Below are 19912 nucleotides of genomic sequence, written 5' to 3' on the forward strand. Positions count from 1 at the left end.
CGGTGGGTAATGGCCGGCGGCGGTGAGTCACCGGCGCGGCCCCACCTGCGTACTTAACCGCCGCCGGGCGGCCGGCGCCGCACTTGCGAGCTGTGCTGCCGCCGTGGCCGGGAGCGGCTCCTTCCTCCTACTCCTCCTCCTCCTCCTCCTCCTCACAGGGCGCTCGGTTGAGGCGAGGCAGTCGCTGTATGAACGTTTCTCTTGGGAGTGGGAGAAGTACCAGCAGCCCTCAAAATGCCGAAGCCGGTAAGTGGGGCACGGGGGGGAAGAGGGGGCACTTCTTTGGGCTTTACCGGGGCCCGCCCGGCGCTGGCCGTTAGGGGCTGCCGAGCCCGGGCGCCTGACGGGGCGGGCACTTTTTCGCTGCCGCGGCGTGGGCTATTCTCGAGGCCCTGCCGCCTCCCAGCTCCCCGGGACGGGGCATTTCAGCTCGGACGCTTGTAGAAGTTTTCCGCGGTACGGAGAGGAAGCTGCGGGAACGCCTCCGTTCACACAGGGGCTCTGGAACCAAATAAGCGGCGACTTTGAGCAGGAGAGATAACCGGAGCGGCTTCGGCGGCTTCCATGGGACGCTGCGTGCGCCCTGCGGAGCGGCGCTGGAGCCGTGAGGGGCGGCGGTTGCGGTGCCGGTGGCAGGACCGAGGCGCCCGGGATGGGCCCGGGGGTGCCCCTCGCTTGCACAGCGCCCGGAGGGACAGCGTTCCCCAGCCCCGCCGCCTCGGAAGCTGTGCTTGGGAGGGAGCAAACGGTGAATTACTCCCTCTTCTTCAACGCTCCCTTGCTGGAAAGATACAGAACCCCTTAGCAGCTCGCAAGATTTTATGACGCTCCCGCTTAACCAGAGATGGCAAAACTGTACGGGCTTCGATTTAGTCTTTGCATGGCCTGTATATTTATCTAGAGGAAGCATGTATTTCTCTGTGAACCCAGGAAAAACTTTTTCTCCTTTGCTGTTTGCTCTAAAACCTAAATGCCAGGTTAATGCAGTTCTCTGCATTAGTTCTCTAAACCTGTTAATGCAGTTCTCTGCATTAGTCTTTAACAGTCTTAACAAACAAAAAAGAAGAAAAAGCTTTTTTATAATTTAACCAACTTGATTTCTTTCCTCCTTTTTTTTCTTGACACCTCCCCGCTCGATTTTCTAGTGTTTGGTGGTTTTTTGGTTGTGGGGTTTTTTTGGTTTTTGGGGGGTTTCTCTGGGGGGGGAGGGCTTGGGAGTGTTTTTTTGTTTGGTTGGTTTGGTCTTTCTCTTGTTTTGTTTTAAAATCTGCTACGGTTCTGCTAGTTAGAAACAATTCCCTTGAGGAGCTAATCGCCTAATGCAAAGCTTTGAGCAGTCATTGGAGCAGACGCACTTTTGAACTCTGAAGAGCATAATAAGAACAGATCGGTGTTGCTATCTATTTTTAATAGAGACAATATTTCTTAAAATACAGCACAGTGAAGGACTTGCTTGAGTATTAGTTACACCCTGTGAAAGGGAAGTAACCAAGCATATCTTTATAGAATTAAGCAATTGATGTTTTACCATCACAACATTAAAGTTAACTTTTTTTCTTTCAAAAAGAGGAATGCTTAGGTTAACTTATGTTGCAGTTTCTGTAAACCTAGAAACCACGTGTTCGATCCGCTCAAGAGCTGCTAAATTTTGCATCTCCCTGGGTGTATTTCATCGGTAGGAGGTGATATATTACTGCATATTAAAATGTACAATGAAAGCTCCTTTCTGCAAGTAGGGTAGAAAATTTACAAAGCATGGGTATAAAAGACTGTGTGTGAATAATCTCTCTCTGCCTCATTAGCCATTTGCTAATTACAGAATGCTTTCTTGAAATATCCTGGTCAGAATAATCTGAAATCCTGGTTTAGGGCTAAGTCGTGCTGGAAGCCATGGTTGCATGTGGAAAATCGCTTTAAAAAATAAATAAATTATAGCCATGTTCATCCCTTTACCTGGCATGGCTACATTTTAATTACCTCATAAATGATGATTTTTGTTTGTTTCTTGGCTTAATAGCCAGTGAATAGCTAAGGTGGATGATGTAAACCATCTTTCACTGTGGCAGGACAGTTGTACTGTAATGATTTCTGAGACGTAACCTACTGTCTGGATTCTGTCGACAAGACTCTATTATTTACAATATAGGTACTTTATTCTGCTGTTCATTAGGGCTAACTTTTGCCTTACTATAAACAGAAAAGAGAAATTTTGTAGAGGTTATTTTAATAAAACATAGCATTTGGTCTGACTGCTTCAGGCTGAGACTGGATCCTTTCCAGCCTGGCTCATTTGGTCTTCTTAATACAGATAAATAGGTTTCCTATCAGTTTTTAGGGAGCTGGGAGAGAGGATATAAAGCTGTCACTCAAGAGACAGAACTGTGCTGAGGATGAACACTAGAGCAGCCTTTGGCATGCTTGAGGAATGATGGCATAAACTCTGGGGATGCACAGGGAAGCAGTTTTAGTTTCTGATGGGCATTTGACGTGGGTACGAAATATTTATTACCTGTGCTTGTTTGCAAGTGTCTTGTCTGCTTGGTATAAATACATATGATGTTGCTTTGCAGACTTCATGCTGCTGTGTATGAAATTTGACAAACTGGTTATCAGTTGTCATTTTTACTTGTGGCACTGCCCCTCACTCCCCCAAGTTCAACCTTTATGTGAAGCTTTTGTTTTAACAAAAATATGAAAGCACCCACAAACTTACAGGTAGTGTTTTGAGTTTATTGTTTCACAATAAGCAAATAATAAGTTCATTAACACTAGAACATTTAGTGATTTTGTATTTTGAGTATGAAAGTGAAGTGCAAGAAATTGAACTGTGTTCCCAATTCTGTGGTAACATTTACTCACACTAAGTTGGATCTGATGCACGTCTGCAGAGCTTAAAAAAAATTCTAACAACAGTCCATAAAATAATTCTGAAATAAATATATTTGTTAATATAGGTAAGTGCTAATTTATAATTTACACATGACCTCATGTCTGTGCTAACAGTTACAAAGTAATAAAATCTCTGAGGTAATATATTAAGATACAACTTCTTGTTCCCAGTGCATAAGGGTTTATGGCTAGTTCAACAGTTCAAATACATAATTTCCACTACTCTGTACAAAAGTTCATTACGTTCTACAGGTGGTGAATTACTGATAAGAAAATGCAGTAGATGTCATCTTGTCTAAATCTTGCTATGTTATCTGAAAGTAGCTGAAATGCTAAATAAACTTACTTGCTCAGCCTTGTATTTATTAATTACTGGAGTGTCTGTGTGCTCTGTGTTTTTCCTAGATGCATGTTGCAAGTTTATTTCTCTTTGACTCATTGAATATATGGTGTATGAGCTGAATTACAGTCTTTTGCAAAACAGGTCAGTCTAATAAAGTGTGGCTAGAACAGCATGGCTGCAGGCTAATGAACATTACTTACAGAAGAAGGAAACATAATCTCTCTTCTATAGACCTGTTAATTTGATCTGACCTACCAGCATTCTCTGTTACTTTACTGAAGGTGTAAAGCTTCACAAGAAATGAAGCCAGCTTTTCAGTAAAGCATTTGATGTAGTGTCACACAACATCTTCTAACACTTGTGTGCGTGTAGGTGAAACTGCATGAGGACGTAACAGCAGTAAGTGCAGTCTAACAGCTTTTGGTGCTAAAGAAAAAATACAAATGAATAATACAAAAATACACCATTTTAAAATACATTTGCACTTGGCCTGTTGTCAGAAAGCTGAGCATGCTAATGAAATCTGCTAATGCCATGCTGTTGTGAGGGAGGTATTATTGATGCAGAGGGCCACCGTGTAAAAGGGTTGTAAGGACTGGGCTAATAAGGTCCCTATGCAGTAGTTAAACTTGGGGGGGTGGGGAGCAAGATCCTTCACTGTACAGGATAAGAAGGATATGGATTAATCAGTAGTAAGGCGACTGTCTTGTTGTCCGTATCATCTGTGCAATCCACAGGATTTCTCTAATGGAAAGCAATAGTAGCGGGTGCTAAAGATCTGTCCTCAAATACAGGTTGCACTTACCCTTGTCCAGGAGAGGGAAATGCAAAGCAAAATCTAGAGAAGGGCTTTGGAGTGGCTACAGGCAGAAAGCCACTAGAACTAAACAAGTTGCCTCTTCCTTCACCTGCATAAAATGTAAGGGGTTTAAGTACCATTGAGGGGCAATAACTGCTTTAACAGAACTTGTGGTTCAAGAGACTTTTAAACATTAGAGCAGTTAAATGTGTGGGATGGTTTGTTGGGGTTTTCCTTGTTGGTTGTTTTTTTTGGAGTGGGTGGTGTTTTTTCCCCTCCTTTGGTCATATTGGGAAATTATTGCAAGACCTACATCCCTTGAGATAAAGTTTGACGAGGTCACAATTTAATGCTGCTGTCTGTAGGAATGGGGAACTGGAACTGATGACTCAAAGTTTTTCCCAGCCCTGTGTTGTTAATAATGTGCTAGTGTGTACTAGCCATTAAGTGGTTAGACAAGTCCTCCATACCTGTTTGATGTTGAATATACATGACCTAGGAAATAAATCAAAGTTGAAGACAGCATGCACATCTTCTGCCAAACCTTTAGCTGTCTGTGAACAGTTTATGGCATTAACATTCAGTAAGTTTCTGATAAGACAGCCCAAGAGGTGCAAGTGTAGCGGCAGGAATTTGTTCTGAATGCAAATAATTAGTTATTATTCCCAGATCTTTCCTATATATTCTTGACTGTGACTAATTACATATAGCAACTTTACCTGAGAGTTCTTCACAACAGGTTACTATAACCTGACTGAAATAAGATTATTTTTTTTAATCCATATGTGCTCATAACTAATTAAAAGGCTCTTAGATTATGAATCACTGATTTAGTCAGGAATAAAATCTTATCTGTTCCTTGTAAGCACCAATTGTAGCACATCGGATGATACAATGGATGTCAGGAGATATCAGGTATTTGCACTCAGGTGCAAAATGAAAATGTAAAGAAGCTTCCTTTTGCCAAATATCTGACCACCAGCTCATAGCTGTGAAAGGTGGAGGATTCTACTAACACTAAATTTAGGTAGTAGTTCACAGCTGATTAAAGTTAGAAGAGTATGAGCTCACAATTGTGCCAAAACCCTGAAATACTGGATGAGCTGAGTAAGCATTTCTAAGGACAGTTTGTTCTGGGATGTTAGCTGCTGCAGAGAAGTCAAGGGTGTTAACTGTTATGTTAGTCACTACTTAAAGAATTTCTTAGCCTTCTTAAGGGGCAGAGAAGGGCAGGTAAGCCTTCCTGATCTTCCTCCCTCTGCCCATGTGAACATCTTCTTCTGTCTAAAAAGCAAAACAAAAAACACAACAACCAAATAAAACCTGTCATATGTCAGGACTTTTTGAGAGTAAGACTTCTTCATAACCCTTGAGGACTGCCACATCAGTGTTGTTCTTGTTTGGCACTCTGTGTCCAAAGAGATTTATGTGCACTGTAAATCCCATAATCATTCAACTGACCTTGAGGGGAGGCAGTGCTGCCTACGATCACTGAACCACACTGCACGCTGTTAAGTAATGTGTATTAGCTGTGTTGTGTGCTTGCTTTGAAGCCTCATTTCAGCATTTGATATTTAGCCTGTGAGCTGAGAAAGAAAGCTCTGTGCAGAAGCACCTGAAGTCCCTGCCTTTTACTGAGCAGGGTATGGGATCCTTTCTCCTACAAAAGGGAGAAAATTGTTGCTATGTGAGGCTGGAAGCAAGTTGTTACAACTGTTCATGTTGCCCCATACTGCTCCTCTGTTCAGATCCAGATTTTTTTTTTCTCTTTCTAGCTCCTACTTCATGTGGGGAAAAATTGCCTCCCTTCTCTGTATCCTCATCTTAAAGAGAGCATGAATAGTGGCCATGTGCTCATCTGGAACTGATAAGCACCTGGTACTATCGGTTGTCAATTAAAATAAAAATCCTGAATCTAAAAATTAAAAAGCAGGATTCACATCCTCTAATTGAGTAAGCAAGAGAAACTGTTGCTTGATGACCAAAGCCTTTTATTTGGTTACTTACTGTGTTGGCTAGATGGAAGAGGTGTTGACACCCCTACACAAAGTCTGTAGCCTTCTGCTAGCTTTAAGAAGGGAGCATGGAATTGCCCTGTTTGACACTTGCTTCTTCCTCCCATTTTCTTGAGTAAATAAATGCCCTAAGCTATTGTGTAAAACTTGGGCATCACAATCACCATCTCTTCCTCTCTTTTGCATGAAGATGCCTGTGTTTGTTCTGGTAGTTCCAACCTCCATGTAGAATGTGTGAGAGGGGCTTCTCATGGAAGGTAGAGGATGGACATCAAGATGATTAATCATCAGCAAGCTTATGAAACAGGTCTAGAGCTGTTCAGTTCTTCCAAGAGACCACTGTTCTGCAGATGCACAGAGCAGATCTGTGTGTTGCCTGCTATCTGAAGAAACAGGCAGAGGAAAGAATCTCCCATTTGTATTGAGGTGCCTGTATTTAGTCTGTGTAGCTCAATAAAGGACTTCAAAGTCTGTACTCTGGGCTTCTGAGTTCTTTGTGGCAGCTAAAGTTATTCTTTAACATCTAGCTGAATACACTTTAATTAGGAAGGTTAGTTTGCTTAACTTTTTGCCTTTATAGAGATAAGTGATTATGGATAGTTCCTGGTACACAAAATATGTGGTGTGAATTGTTGGCTGGATTTGCATCATTTATATTTGGTAAGCTCAATGTGGAAGAGAATTGCTTTCCCCTTTAAATACTGATACAGCTGTGCAGGCAAACTTCTGAACATTACTTTTTCTGTGAAAGGCCTGTGAAGAGTTTCATCTCAGAAGCCCTCAAGCTGCTTTAGGGCTCAGGAGGATGTATTTTCTCAATCCTTCCAATCACTTCTCCTGCAACATCTATAACTTTTCAAGAGCAATCTCTTTGTGCTTAGGTGACATTCCAGAACTTGCAATGGCCTACCTTTATCTGGAGCAGGTAGTACCTGTTCAAAACTGTTTGAAGTACCTTGTTGGGAAGCATAAGCATTGTAGTGTATTGCATGTAGATCAGGCTATCAGAGGTGATCACATCACATAATCCCACTCATAAATTTCACAAATGCCATGTGGCTCCACCAAAGTCCATGAGGTAAAATGAAAGAGCCTGATTATAGAAAAAGCAAACCAGAAGGTTGGGCTAAATTCCTCTTTGACAAATGGATTAGTATCTAGAACACAGAATGACTACATAATTACCAGCCCTTGTGTGAGTTGTCATACTGCTGGTTTGCCTTAAGTGAACAGGGTTCATGTTCCTTGTGCACTTTGATTTCTCTAGGAACATGAGTGGCCTTGCTAGGTCAGGCAGAAAGCCCCTGTAGCCTTATAGTATACCTCTTATGTTGGCCAAAAGCTGATGGCTGAGGAAGAGTATTTCAAAGATATGCACCACTGCTCTTCTCTGAGCTGCTGAGGTATTGGAGGCCGAAGGTTCCTATATAATGAGTTACTAAATGGATTTCTGTGAACTTGTCCACTCTCCCCTTGAAATCACGTGAACTCCAGCATCCACACCATGCTTTAACAAAGGCTGTCCTAGATAACCTTCATGTTGTTTAGAAAGTTATCTACAAAACCTGTTACAGCACTATTCAAAAACCTTTTCTTCTTCAGGGTGCTGGTGCCCTGTAAGTGTTCTGTTGGTAGATCAGTGAACGTGTCGTGTTTGTCCACTCTGTTCTTGTAATTCGTTTATTGTAACAAATTTTATATGCCCTTAGAGCATGCTTTATATGCTATTCCCTCATTTAATTTTCTAGCAAACTGAGGAGTCCTAACCAGCTTGGCTGATCCTTGCACTGAAATTATTCCATGCCTTTGAACATTCTTGAGCTTTTTCCAGTTCATGTTGGTCAAATTACTACTCTGCATCCTGTCAAGTTTCCATCTGGGAAGAGTACAGTTGTTGAGAATATTTCTCCAACAGTTGGTTCTTGGTCCCCTTGAATTCTCACGGCATAATCCAGTGAGGGGTTAAGTCATAGATTCTCCTTGTTTTCACAGGGCCTTACCTGCTCAGTATAATGTGCTGCTTCTCCACCTCAGAACAACAATCCCTGTCCCTTGTGCTGGTGCTGTTCATACAGAGCCTATTGAAAGTGTTGAGAGCTGTGTGCTGACAGACTATGGTGTTGTCTGCTCTTCAGAATGGCTCTGAGTTTCCCAGGCACATTTCTGTCTAGAACCTATGTTTCTGCCTAAATCATTGGAATGAAAGAACCAGTGTCAGTGCTTGGATTCAGGGGGACCTCTGAGGCTATTACAACTTTTATTTAGATAACCTATGCCTTCAGACCCTGCCCCTCTTTGCTGTGATTTGGTACTGTGAAGTTCAGCTTTTTTTCAGAAATTGCTGTATGCTTGTCATTTCCAAAGCAAAAAACTAAGCAGATGTATGAAATAATATTTGCCTTCTGGATCAAGACTGTAAGCAACTCAGTTATTTTTTATTTGCAGGGATTGCAGAAGGATCACAGTACTTTATGTACCTGACTCACATCAATAGTGGAGATGTCAAATTGTTTAAACGACTCTGAAATCATAATAAAACTTGAGATCTTAAGCCTCTATATTATCTGCACTTGGCCCCATGCTGGTGTTTTCTGATGGGAGACACAAAACGATGGTCATCATCCATTCTGGACTCTATAAGCTTACTTGAGAATTGGTTGTGGGGCTTTCTGTAAATTTCATGCTATATAAAGCCTTAGTCTCACAACTTCATTATGCCTAATTAAATGCAACAGCTGTCATGATGATAAAGTCTGTATATGGAGTTTGATCCAGTGGCCTGTAGTTTCCTTCTGTATTTATCCTTTAGGTACAAAGAACCTATTGTTGTTGCATTCTGTGTTCCTAAATCCATCATAAACATCCATTGTGAGCAAATGGCTCATCCATGCAGTAGTGCTGGCTGTCACTGGCTGTGTATTACTTCTTTAAAGAACAGCCTGTTTGCTTGTACACAGATATCTCAACAACACGATCCAAGTATTTATAGAGCATTAAAGGGGCTTTCAAGTGAATGTTTGTCTCTGAACAGAACACCATAAACACTTCTGCCACTTTGTAAGGTTATCTGTTCAGAGTAACCATTCCTAGAGCCCTCAGAGAAACCAATGGCAAGTGTTTTGCATGAAAAACATTAGGGCTGCCGAAGTGTGTGGGGTTGGACAATATCCTGGAGCCTTTCAAGCTTAAAGCTTTATGTCTTGTCAGAACCTAGGGCTGTCAGAACCTAGGTAATTTTGCATTTTAGAAAATTTGAATGTCAAAATTGTAAAAAGGCCTCAGACTCTCATTTTTTTCAGCTTCTTCCTGACTCCAGACAGAATGATGTGGTTTACTTGTTAGTTGAGGGAAACTACTGTGGGTGGAGAGACTTTTCTCTGGGAAGAGTACTTGCCTGGTTTTGCTGTTTCACTAAGCAACTGATGTTAAATGTACATGCTGACCAGAGGTGGAGAATGCTGGAAATCTGAACGGAGGTCTAACTATTTGGGAAACTGGGGCTGTTGTTTGTGCTTGCCACCACCACAAAGTCTTCATGATCTTCAGGTCATGCAGAGTGTTATTGCTTCACGTAAGATAAAAGAACTGATTGACAGCTATGCCTGCTTCTCAGCTTTTCATGAAGATGCCTGCTATGCACTTATTGTATGCTGACAGAAGATATATCAGGCTTTGGTTAAGGACACTCAGGCATATCATTTGGCACCTTCTGCTGCACAACTAAACTGGAAAAAAAAAAGATTGAATTTATGTTCCACGATTATCTTCGTGTTTAATTACAAGGAAGGTTTCATGCTCTGTTGAAGAGTCAAATGACCCTGACAGCAAACCAAACTCAATGGTTAGCTTTCTTGTCATCTGTTTGTGTATTCTGTCTGGGAGGGGGAATCTATTCTGAAAATTCAACCTGTTTTGTTAAAAACTGGAATTTCTGGATGACTCCCAAATCTGGGTATTCAAGGTTTCTCTGCCCACATGAACCACCTTTCCCTGCTTCCTTCCTCCTTACTCCAAAAGTTTCTAGCTTGCAGATTTTCACATTAAAATTATTCTTGTCTTCCCCTCAAAGTACTTTTTCTCTCTTCAGAAAAACTTCCACAGAAGTTGTTATAAGGCTTTTTCACCTTACATGAGAGCAGCAAATACCTGGGCTCCTAATTGCCTTGAGTAAACTAAGAAATTCCGGTTAAGTATGGATGATGCAGTTATTTCTCCTTTAAATAGTGAGGATTATTTAAATATATATATATATATATATATTTGATTGTATAAGCTGTTGCATTAAGGTTGACTAGTAGTTAAGGCTAACAACTGTGCTGGAGAATTTTAAAGTAACTACTAGCTTTCTTGATAATTATATACAACTGTATTTAGACTCAGTGGTATTTCCTCCTCTCATGGGAAGGTGAGCCAAGTTTGAGGGGAAAAAAGAGCAGCTTATTCAACTCTAATTTTACCTGTTAACAAATGCAGCCATACCTAACTCTGCTTCACAGACTCAGAAATTCCAGCAGGACTTGACTTAATGTTCTCTTCTATTTGCAATGCGGAAGCAATGCTGAACACAATGGGGTCTGAAATGGAACCATCCATCCTTGGGTTCACAGTCGGGTCGTTTGATTCAACCCAGCTGAGAAACTGGGTCGGGTTGAATGGGTGCAATGAGCTTGCCTTGTCAGCCAAGCAAATGCCAATGAGGCCAGCCAGCCCTCTTCATGTTTGGAGAACTGACAAGGCTGATCTCAATTGGGAGCAAACTCTGCTGCTCTGCAGTGTGGTAAGCGAATGCTCAGGACTATTTCGCTGTGCTGCCACTGCCCCTCCCTGAAAGCAAAGTGTAGGGCAGGTAGTGAAGAAAGGATTCTGGGTGGGGAGCAGAGGGGGCATGTGTGGATCGTACTGAAAGGCCTTTCTTCAGTGTTGTGCTGTACATCTCTTTCCCACTCTCACAGCGAATTCAGATTCTTGTTGCCACACCCAGTGAAACCTGCAGGTTTGTCATCTGCCCCATCCTTTAACTTCTTGGAGATCCTTTAAATCATAAAAATGTAGCACAGGGGGAGGACTTGAATGCATGTAGTCATATCATAGAATGGGTTGGGTGGAAGGGAGCTCTAAGTATCATCTAGTTGTAACCTCTGCCATGGGCAGGGACACTTCCCACTAGACCCAGGTTGCTCAAAAGACCCATCCACCTGACCTGAACACTTCTCAGAAGCAGGTAGTGTGCCTGAAAGGCTGCGTGGAAGTGATATGGTAGAAGTCAAAATCTTGCAACTCCCAGCAATTACTGTTTCTTTCCCTGTTACCAGCCTGCAAAATAAGGCAGCTTTTTAGTGTGTTCTCTTTGTGGATGAAAAGATTGTCTTCGCTATAAATCCTTCATATTCAGAAAAGTCCCATTTGGAAGAGATCAGTGCCATTACTGGCAAATCACTTTGAAAAAAAACAACAAATGAAATAAAATAATAACAAAAAAACCCCCAAACAAAATAAAAAACAAAAAACCCCCCAAACCACAACCAATCCACAAAACCACCTGACCTGCAGATTAGTGCAGATTTTTTTTTCTATTAACTTGTTTCCTTCCAAAAAGAGTATTCAAATTTGGGGTGACAGCATTCCAAATTGACAAGTCATCAAGCAAGCAGGGACAGAATAGTCCACCTTCTGTGATGCTTCCGGTGACAAATACACTCAAAGAATGTAGTATATCCTTATATATAATACCATCACAGCAGGAAATGTGGTGTTTTTCTGGGGATTATATAGACCACGTCCTTGTCTGCAGTCCTGCTGTAGGCAATTGTTTGCAAGCCTGTAATTTGTTCATCTCCTTGTCTGTCTCTTGTATGTTCTCACCTCTCCAAGTGTAGCACCTCTACTATTTCTCAGACCTACACAGATCTTTGAGTTCTAGCCCAGCTCTCCTAAACAGGGTTTTTTAGCTCCTGACTGAGGCTGTTGTGAACTTGTAAGTGCACTGTGCTGCAGGACCCATGAGAATGCTTCGGTGGCATTTTTATACTCCCCTCATCCCCACCACACACATCCCTCTTTCAAGGCCTGGCCTGCCCATGAAAAGGTCAGAATATGTGTCTCTGCAGTTGTTCTAGTGAGATGAAGAGCTGAGCTCAACTGGAGGGAGGCTGTGCTTTGGCAATCCTGCGGCAGTGAACAAAGTTTATTTTGGGCTTGATGTGGCCATAGATACGATATACACATTGTCTCCTGCTTGGACAGAAGGTCTGGAGGATTTAGGTTTCATAACGTATCATTCAATGTAATTTCATGTGGCTCAGATTTGTTGTATACATGGTCTGTGTCACGTGGGACACATCATGCATGTTACCTAGTGGATGAAACTTCATCCAGTGAGTTATTCTGTCAGAAAAAGCAGCAGAATGGGCTGCAAGTATTGTTTATTGACATAAGAGTCATATTGAATCAAATGAAAGGGACCCATAAGGATGGAGTCAAACTCCTGCTGGACTACCTCAGACTAAACTATATGACTAAGATATACATGTTGGGTGTTTAAAAATACTAAGAAATAATCTAATAAATCAAACTAGTGTCTTTCCAGTTTCTTGGGTTACTCAAGCTACTAGCCTCCCAGTTTTGTCCTTCCCCATCCACCATCTCTGAACCATTAGCTGTTTGACTTTGCTAACTTGTGGGCAGGGAATGCAGCTCTGAAGTGCTAGCAGGTCAGGTCCAAGCTCTGTAGCCTCTAGAGGTTTCTCCCTAATCAAAAGTTGAAAATGTTCCAAGTAGTTTCCAGGACTGGGACTACAGCTCTACTCCATCAGTTTTGCACAGTTATCTCTCATTATGTTAGCCCAGGAACAAATGAACATTAGCACATGGAATGTGGAAGAATAGAGAGCATTCCCATTGCCTTTTCATTGTTGCCACGAGAAATGCTTTTCCTGCTACCAGGAATCACACATCTATGAACAGGTCTGGTTCCTAAGGTTCAAATGCAGTTTCTTCACCCGTGTAGATTCGTTGCAGCTCAGCAAAAGGCAGCTTGTCTGTATTTCTTAGGACTACATAGTACTCACTGTTGTGCGATCAAGAGTAGAAATAGTGCAGAGACCTGCAGAGGTGACATGCAAGCTTTACACTACCCTTACAGTATTCTAATAGCACTGCTTTCTCTCATTTGTATAAAGACTGGCATATTCATTCAGTCCAATCGTGTAATGTGCTAGACAACAGCTGAAGTACGTGCAAGAAACCTTCTACCTGGCCTGCGTGTGGTTTTTCAGAGTGTGTGGTGCAGGGCAGCACTTCAAAACCCCCTCCCTTGTGTGCTATCTGGTTGATCTGCTTACGTGCGCTGGCTCTGCCTGGCATTCCCACATCCGGGGCTGGAGAGGGAAGGCATTCCCTGTCTAGGTTTCTCCATTATCGCAGTGCTAATGCCACCACTTGGAGAGATACTTCGCTAGCATTTGCACTTTAAACCTTGCCATTAAGGCTCTGGTCTTTATGCCCTCTTGGAAACAGGAAGAAAACCCAAGATGTGAGGCATTTAGAGTACATAGTGATAATATATGCAACACGCTAAGTACTAGTTTGCCTTGTGATATGGGTAAAAGTTGGTATTTACTGCCCTTTAATCTTATCATTACTGGAAAAAATGTATGGTGTTTGGAATTACTTGCACAACCTGATGGTTTCACTGTTTTTATTATACAAGTGAACTTAAGGGGCATTGGGTTTCATGCGTCAGGATGTAAAATACCCACGATGGCTTAACTGGGTGTGAGGGCTGTGGGCTTTTTCCTGTTCACCTGCTTTTATCTTGAAGCAACTAAATATCAGAAGGGGATGGTCACCTTCAACGATACCATGTTGCTGTAGCAGAGACAGATTCTGGACAGAGTCTGTTTGTCAAGAGTCGACTTAAGAAAAAAACAAAACTGTGCATGAATTCGTAGTTTCCAATACATTTCCAATACAACTGCATTCATGACAGGAGAATTGCAGAGCAGTTTCCTTCTTATCTAGGTTTGATCTCACATACAGAAGATGAGCTCTCTGACAATGTGTTCCTCCTTAAACGATAATGTTCTGAATGTTTTTCAATGGAACTTCAAGTTTCCAGGACAGATACTGTATGGTCACAGTCTCTGAAAGGCTGCAGTGTGCCCTGGACTGATCTACTGACAGTGTTAGAATGTGTTAGATGTTTTAACAAAAAAAAAAAAAAGAAAGAAAAAAAAGCATGACTTGGAGGCAATGGTAAGCAAGGAAGATCCATTTTAACTACGCTAACTTCTTGTACAAGAACTTTCCATAGCATCACATTATTTAAACTATATTGTAAAGTTCTCTTAATTCTATCTTTTACATTGCTTCCACTCACTTGTCCAGCTACAGACATAGGTAACATGTTACAGTCCACCCTGAGCTGTCCTAAGGAATGGAATCAGTGTCAGTCATTCAGTGTTGTAAGTTCTTTAGTTTCCGTAGCCTTTTAGAATTAATGGAGTTTTTTTTCCTTTCAATGCAAATGGCATTGCCTTTTCAATAGCATTTTTTTTGTCCTCTGGATCAAATTTGTTAGCAATTTAGCATTCTAAGACAGGGAAGATAAAACCTCATGATCTGTAATGCTTTTGTACAGACAAGCAACCTATTTGCCACTACTTTAAAGTGTGTTAGTTTTAGACATGTTAAGTGTAATAATAAAGTGTTATGGCATCAGCCTCTTGAGAAGAAAGTTTCATGTTGCTTCGAGATGTTAGTACGCTGTGTGCATTAAAAACTCTTACTTCATGTATAAAATAATCTTATTTTAATGGAGCCATGCTCCACTTCCCTATCCAACCCCCTCTGTTTCTGAAAACAATTAAAATCCTGCTTTCTCTTTTTTTGCTAAGGGTTCAGTTTTGTCCTGGGATACTGCTAGGGATTGTTGTAAGGTTAATCACAATGACTGCATTGCCTACACAGCAGGACTTCAGCTGTGAAAGCTGTCTAACTCTGTCTTGCTCTTTTTGTTGCTGATAGAAAATTAGTCTGAATTGTTTCTTCATTTTCCTCCCCAACAATATCTTGAATTTGTTAGCTCCTTGGGTTTTGGTGCATGTCATCTTGGCGCCATGGTGAGTTTCATGTGGGCTGAGCTGAATGCCATGCTTATCTTCTCTCAGCCTAAACAGACATCAAGGTTTCTTCAGACTGTGTAAACCCCAGGGCTTCAAGTGGGTTAGGGCTCTGTTTGCTTGCTTTGTTACCAGGTTCTCTGTGGGCTAAAAGCTTGTGTGGGATGGTTGTTGACCTTGATTTAGAAACACTGTAAAACCATGATGTCCTCCTCAAAATCAAGGCTATAGTTTGGAAAAGAGAAGAAAGAGGACTTAACATGGCAGGAAAGAGACTTAAAGGATTTTTCCAGCAGTCATGAATGCATTGAAGTGCAAACTGCTGGAGGCCTTGTAGCCTTCTTGTGCTGCTATCATATGGCTAACATCTTGTCTGAGGGCACATGGGGATTCCTCTGTATCCTACTGGTTCTTCAGCCCTGTGAGATCACAAAATTAACCTTCACCATATGCCTCAAGTGTCCTTTGAGCTTTTGATAATCAGTCATGTTCTTGCAAGCTTGTGACTTTAAATGACTGAAAGAAGATACTTCAGTTTTTGGTCTTACTACTGAAGTTATTCATAGAAAGCAGGTAGCTGCTATAGCACTAAACAGCTCACTGTGTAGCTGATCTATTAAGAAGTAGACTTATCCAGAGGGAGCCTTTAGGGTTGGAGTATAATACAGAATATTCCCCTTGGCTAGAGAGTGCACTTTTTTAATTTTTTTTTTTTTTTTTTTTAAATTCCAAATAACCACTAAGAGAATAGAGTAAAAGAAGAGCATACTGGTACTAACTGGAATTCTGTGCTTAGCAGGTTTTCGGTAAGTAGTGGAAGCACGTACTTTCAACTTTTCAGCTTGTAAGTGATACTTATTTTAACCCTCTGTGGTGTTTCAGCCACAAGTGCAAATAACTTGCACAATACAAAAGTGCAGATTGTGAGCATGTGTTTTCTTGAAAGGAGTAGAAGGGGATTAGAATATGATTAGGGATTTATTGTTGAGAAGGATTAAGCATCAGGAGCTTTTTAAGGTCACATCTTCAATTTGCAGTCTCGCTGCTTCTGAGAATTTGGTATCTGAATTCCCCTCCCTTGATTCAGTGGAAACTACTGGAAATCTTTGGTTCTTAGAGCCCAGAAAGAAAGCCTTAAGCATACTTCCTTGCTTTATTATGGATCCCAAATGCTACAGCTGGGAGAAGGAGCTCATAGAAAACTTTTCTTGCTTATTCTTGTTGCTTTTAGATATATTCTTTTTAAAACCTAATTTAAAGAACACTGCATTAGAAATACAGCTTGAAAGATAGAGGCTACCTAAGCAGCCCTCTTCTCTGATTTAGTTCTGGTATGCCATGACTTGAAACTGCCTTCAGTTGTCTTTCTATAGGAGGGTACTTTGTCATCTGAGAGAAAGCAGAAGAACTCGATAAAGGTGAAAATAAACTGGATGCCTTCATGTCTCTCTAAAAAAATGAAAAAATTTTTCATATACTTGACTAAAACCAGCTGAGGCAACTTGTTTTATTCACAGTTCTCTGTTAAATGTAACATAGTTTTACCTGCCATCTATTCTAGAGTTTAAATATACATAATTAAGTGGCTGGAAGCTAATGCAACATCAAGGTTTTGCAGTGGGCAAATTGTATTCCTCTTCCACCCCTCATTTCTTCAATTGGTTGCCCCTGTGCTGGGTATCAGTGCTGCAGCTGTGCCAGGCTCCCCTGGCCTGTTAGCTATGGCTTTCTGTAATGTGACATTTACAAAATGTAGAAATATCAGGAAGCTTCATCTCTGTGTAGGTTACCTGTTGTCTGGCCTTGTATTTTCATTTCCATTTTTCATCCTCTTTCATTTAGAATACTGACTTACAAGTCTGACTAGTTAGTAGAACTATACTACAACCCAGTCTGGGCTTTTCTATTTTGTTTTGGGATTGTTTGTGAGGTTTGAGATGCAGTATAATGTTGCCAGCAATATAATCTCCTGTAGTTGGAACAGTTGGGAGATAATCCTTTCCTGGTTTGCCATTTTGCTGGTCCTTATGCTATTCCCTGCAAGCTTGGTTGCTGCTTCTGTCTCCTGATGAACTAATAGACCTTTTCTAGTCATTAAACACTCTTACCTTCTGCATGCAATAGGAACTTGTCTTTCAGTCTGCTTCTGCCATTGCAATAAATCTGGTTTAGTTTTTCTTCACTAACAGCAATGGCTTAGTGTGCTCTTGCCCTGTAGTATCATTCAGTCCTCATTTTACCTGCTGAGTAGATTTTTATGAGAGAAAGAATGAACATTTTTCAGGTTAATGCTGATTGCTTTGTAAGAATAATCTGCAGCCTTTTACCTTTAAAACCTCTGATTAATTCCAGCTCTAATATAAATGGAAGTTAAATTATAAGTCTTAAATTTAATTTAGTCATTAGGACCTTTTGTAATCCAAGGGATGGCCTGGAGGCAGCAATGCTGTGCAGTCATGGGAGCCTTTATTCCAAGGGGGTTTAGGCCTGGAAACCATCAAGTCTAAAATGTTCTCATTTATCCAGAAGCTCAACCCAGTCCCATGTAGACTAGAAAACTCTGCAGAGCAATCTGCATAAGATAGCCAAGTCAGTGCCCCAATTAAGCTTGCTGGTGTGATTACACAAATCTAATTGGAGCTTGAATGTGTACATTATAAAGGATATGGGAGTGCATCAAAGCATGGAGACTGTATTGTACACAAAGTACTGTGTTAACACTAAGAAATAGCTTCAGTATATCTTAAACAATGCTTTTTGTTTTTCTCCTTAGATCAACGTTCGAGTTGTTACTATGGATGCAGAGCTGGAGTTTGCCATCCAGCCAAACACTACAGGCAAACAGCTGTTTGACCAGGTCAGTGAAGGGCTGGTGTGGGCTCTTGTTTAAGGTTGGAGTACATTTCAGGCTATACTGTTTTCTTAAGACTGGATTCCAAACCTATCTTTCTTTCTTCTCTCTGCCTCCTAATCTAAGATCTTTAAATTCCATCACAGTAAAACAGAAAAACACAAAAATCTTCACAGGTATGTTATGTTCCAGTGAAACCTGGCTTCCTAGCAATGTTGGGTGATGAGGTGTCATAAGGGATGTGAAACATCTAGGCAGCATAGGTAGGGTGTAAAAATGCGCCTCTTGCTTTGGAATACAGCTTAGCTCATATGTATTGCTTAAATTCTAAAGGTGAAATGTTGTCCCTGTGCATAAAACTCTTCAGAATCAGGTCTTCATGTGGCTGCTGAAGGTGTAGGCGTAGCTGGAGGCAGCCACTTGCCACAGGTATTTAAGTTTTCTAGATACTGGAAAATCAGAAGAGTTTGTGATCTCAATGCAGCAAGTATAGCAGCTGACCTTGTAAAAACCTTTGTGCATCAGGATGGGGCAGAGACTTGTTCTGCTTGCCTCCGGGGTTCCCAGGGAAGTGGAGGGTGTGAGTAGCCAAGCCCTCTCCCTTACTGTTATTCTTCCTGCTATTGAGTTAACAATATACAGGTCTGTTTAGAGATGGACCCACAAAGGTTAGATAAAGACAAGTAAAATAAACAAAGAGCACTTTGTAAAACTTAAATTCTTTTCTTAGGTAGCTTGCTCTTAGAAAACTGAAGCAAGGCCTAGATTCCTGCAGAAAAATCTAACTTAATGTTCTGAAAAAAAAAAAAAAAAAAAAAAAAGATATTGATTCTAGAGATTCCTACTGAAACTCTGAAAATTTGGAATTGGTATATTGATATATGCAGCTTTCAGTCACTCACTGTTTTCAAAGTGATAGAGCTATTCTTTGTGCTCCTCCTCCCCATGTCCAGTGCCTTGGTAGCAAAGGGTGGTTGTGCTTTAACTTAGGTAGGTAGAACTGACTAAACAAATGTCCATTCCTTCTAAGATTTTGTTGGTACTATTTTGTTACATTAGTAAGCTAGCTAGAAGTTGCTAGGCCTTATGGCCAATTTTCAGTGAGAAATAATTTCTAAAAACAAACAAAAATATGGAGTGTTTCTGGAGACAAAAGGAACTGATATACTCTGCAAACTTCAAGTACATAATAACAAAATATATATTCTAAACTAGTATATTGCTATTATTGACGTAAATCTGTGATTCCATGCAATGCCTGTATTTTTGTGGAACCAGCCTTTGGTGTTTGACTTCCATTCACTGCTGATCATTATTGCATCAGTGTAAATTCTGTCCCCAGGCCTTCAATGTTAACCCAAAACAGAAAATTTCAGTTTCATCCCTGGGATACAAAGGTCCAGATGAATAAAAAACAGGTTTTTGAAAGCAATGCCTTAGATCAGACAGCGTAAGTATGTCCTATGTTCCTTATGACAAGGATTGAACAAGGACTTTTTCTCCCTTATATATTACCTAATGTTTACATATGTTAAGATCCAGGATCATCTCTCTGTCAGAAGAGAACTCCTTTCTTGACCTCCAGCTTAAGAGGCACAGAATCCTGAGACCGTGGGGAAAAAAGCAGAGGCTTCAGATCCAGATACTTCTGGATTTCTGAGACTCTGCCAACATTAGTTCTGGATTTCTGAAGACTCTCTTGTTGCAGCATTTATTGCACTATTGCAATAGATATCACCACATGATGATTTGCTCCTTACATCCATTCTTGGATTTTAAAACTGTGATTGGGAATTCCTACCTGTATCCTACCCTGTCGGGGTGCACTGCCAAATCAAGAGAAGCCAAGGTAGAAGTGTGCAGCACAAAACCAAGGAAGGGGAAGAGCATACATTT

General features: G+C 41.0%; 1 protein-coding gene across 1 annotated transcript in view; it reads left to right on the forward strand.

Moving 5' to 3' along the window:
* Positions 1 to 95: 95 nt before the first annotated feature.
* EZR (ezrin) overlaps positions 96 to 19912 on the forward strand; it is a 33620-nt gene continuing 13803 nt past the window's right edge. The window contains 2 exon segments of the mRNA XM_030447974.1: positions 96 to 246; positions 17939 to 18022. Of these exon segments, the coding sequence (XP_030303834.1) occupies positions 235 to 246; positions 17939 to 18022 (96 nt within the window). The 5' untranslated portion in view covers positions 96 to 234.

This window comes from Calypte anna, chromosome 3 (genome assembly GCF_003957555.1).
Source record: "Calypte anna isolate BGI_N300 chromosome 3, bCalAnn1_v1.p, whole genome shotgun sequence".
Lineage (NCBI taxonomy): Eukaryota > Metazoa > Chordata > Aves > Apodiformes > Trochilidae > Calypte > Calypte anna.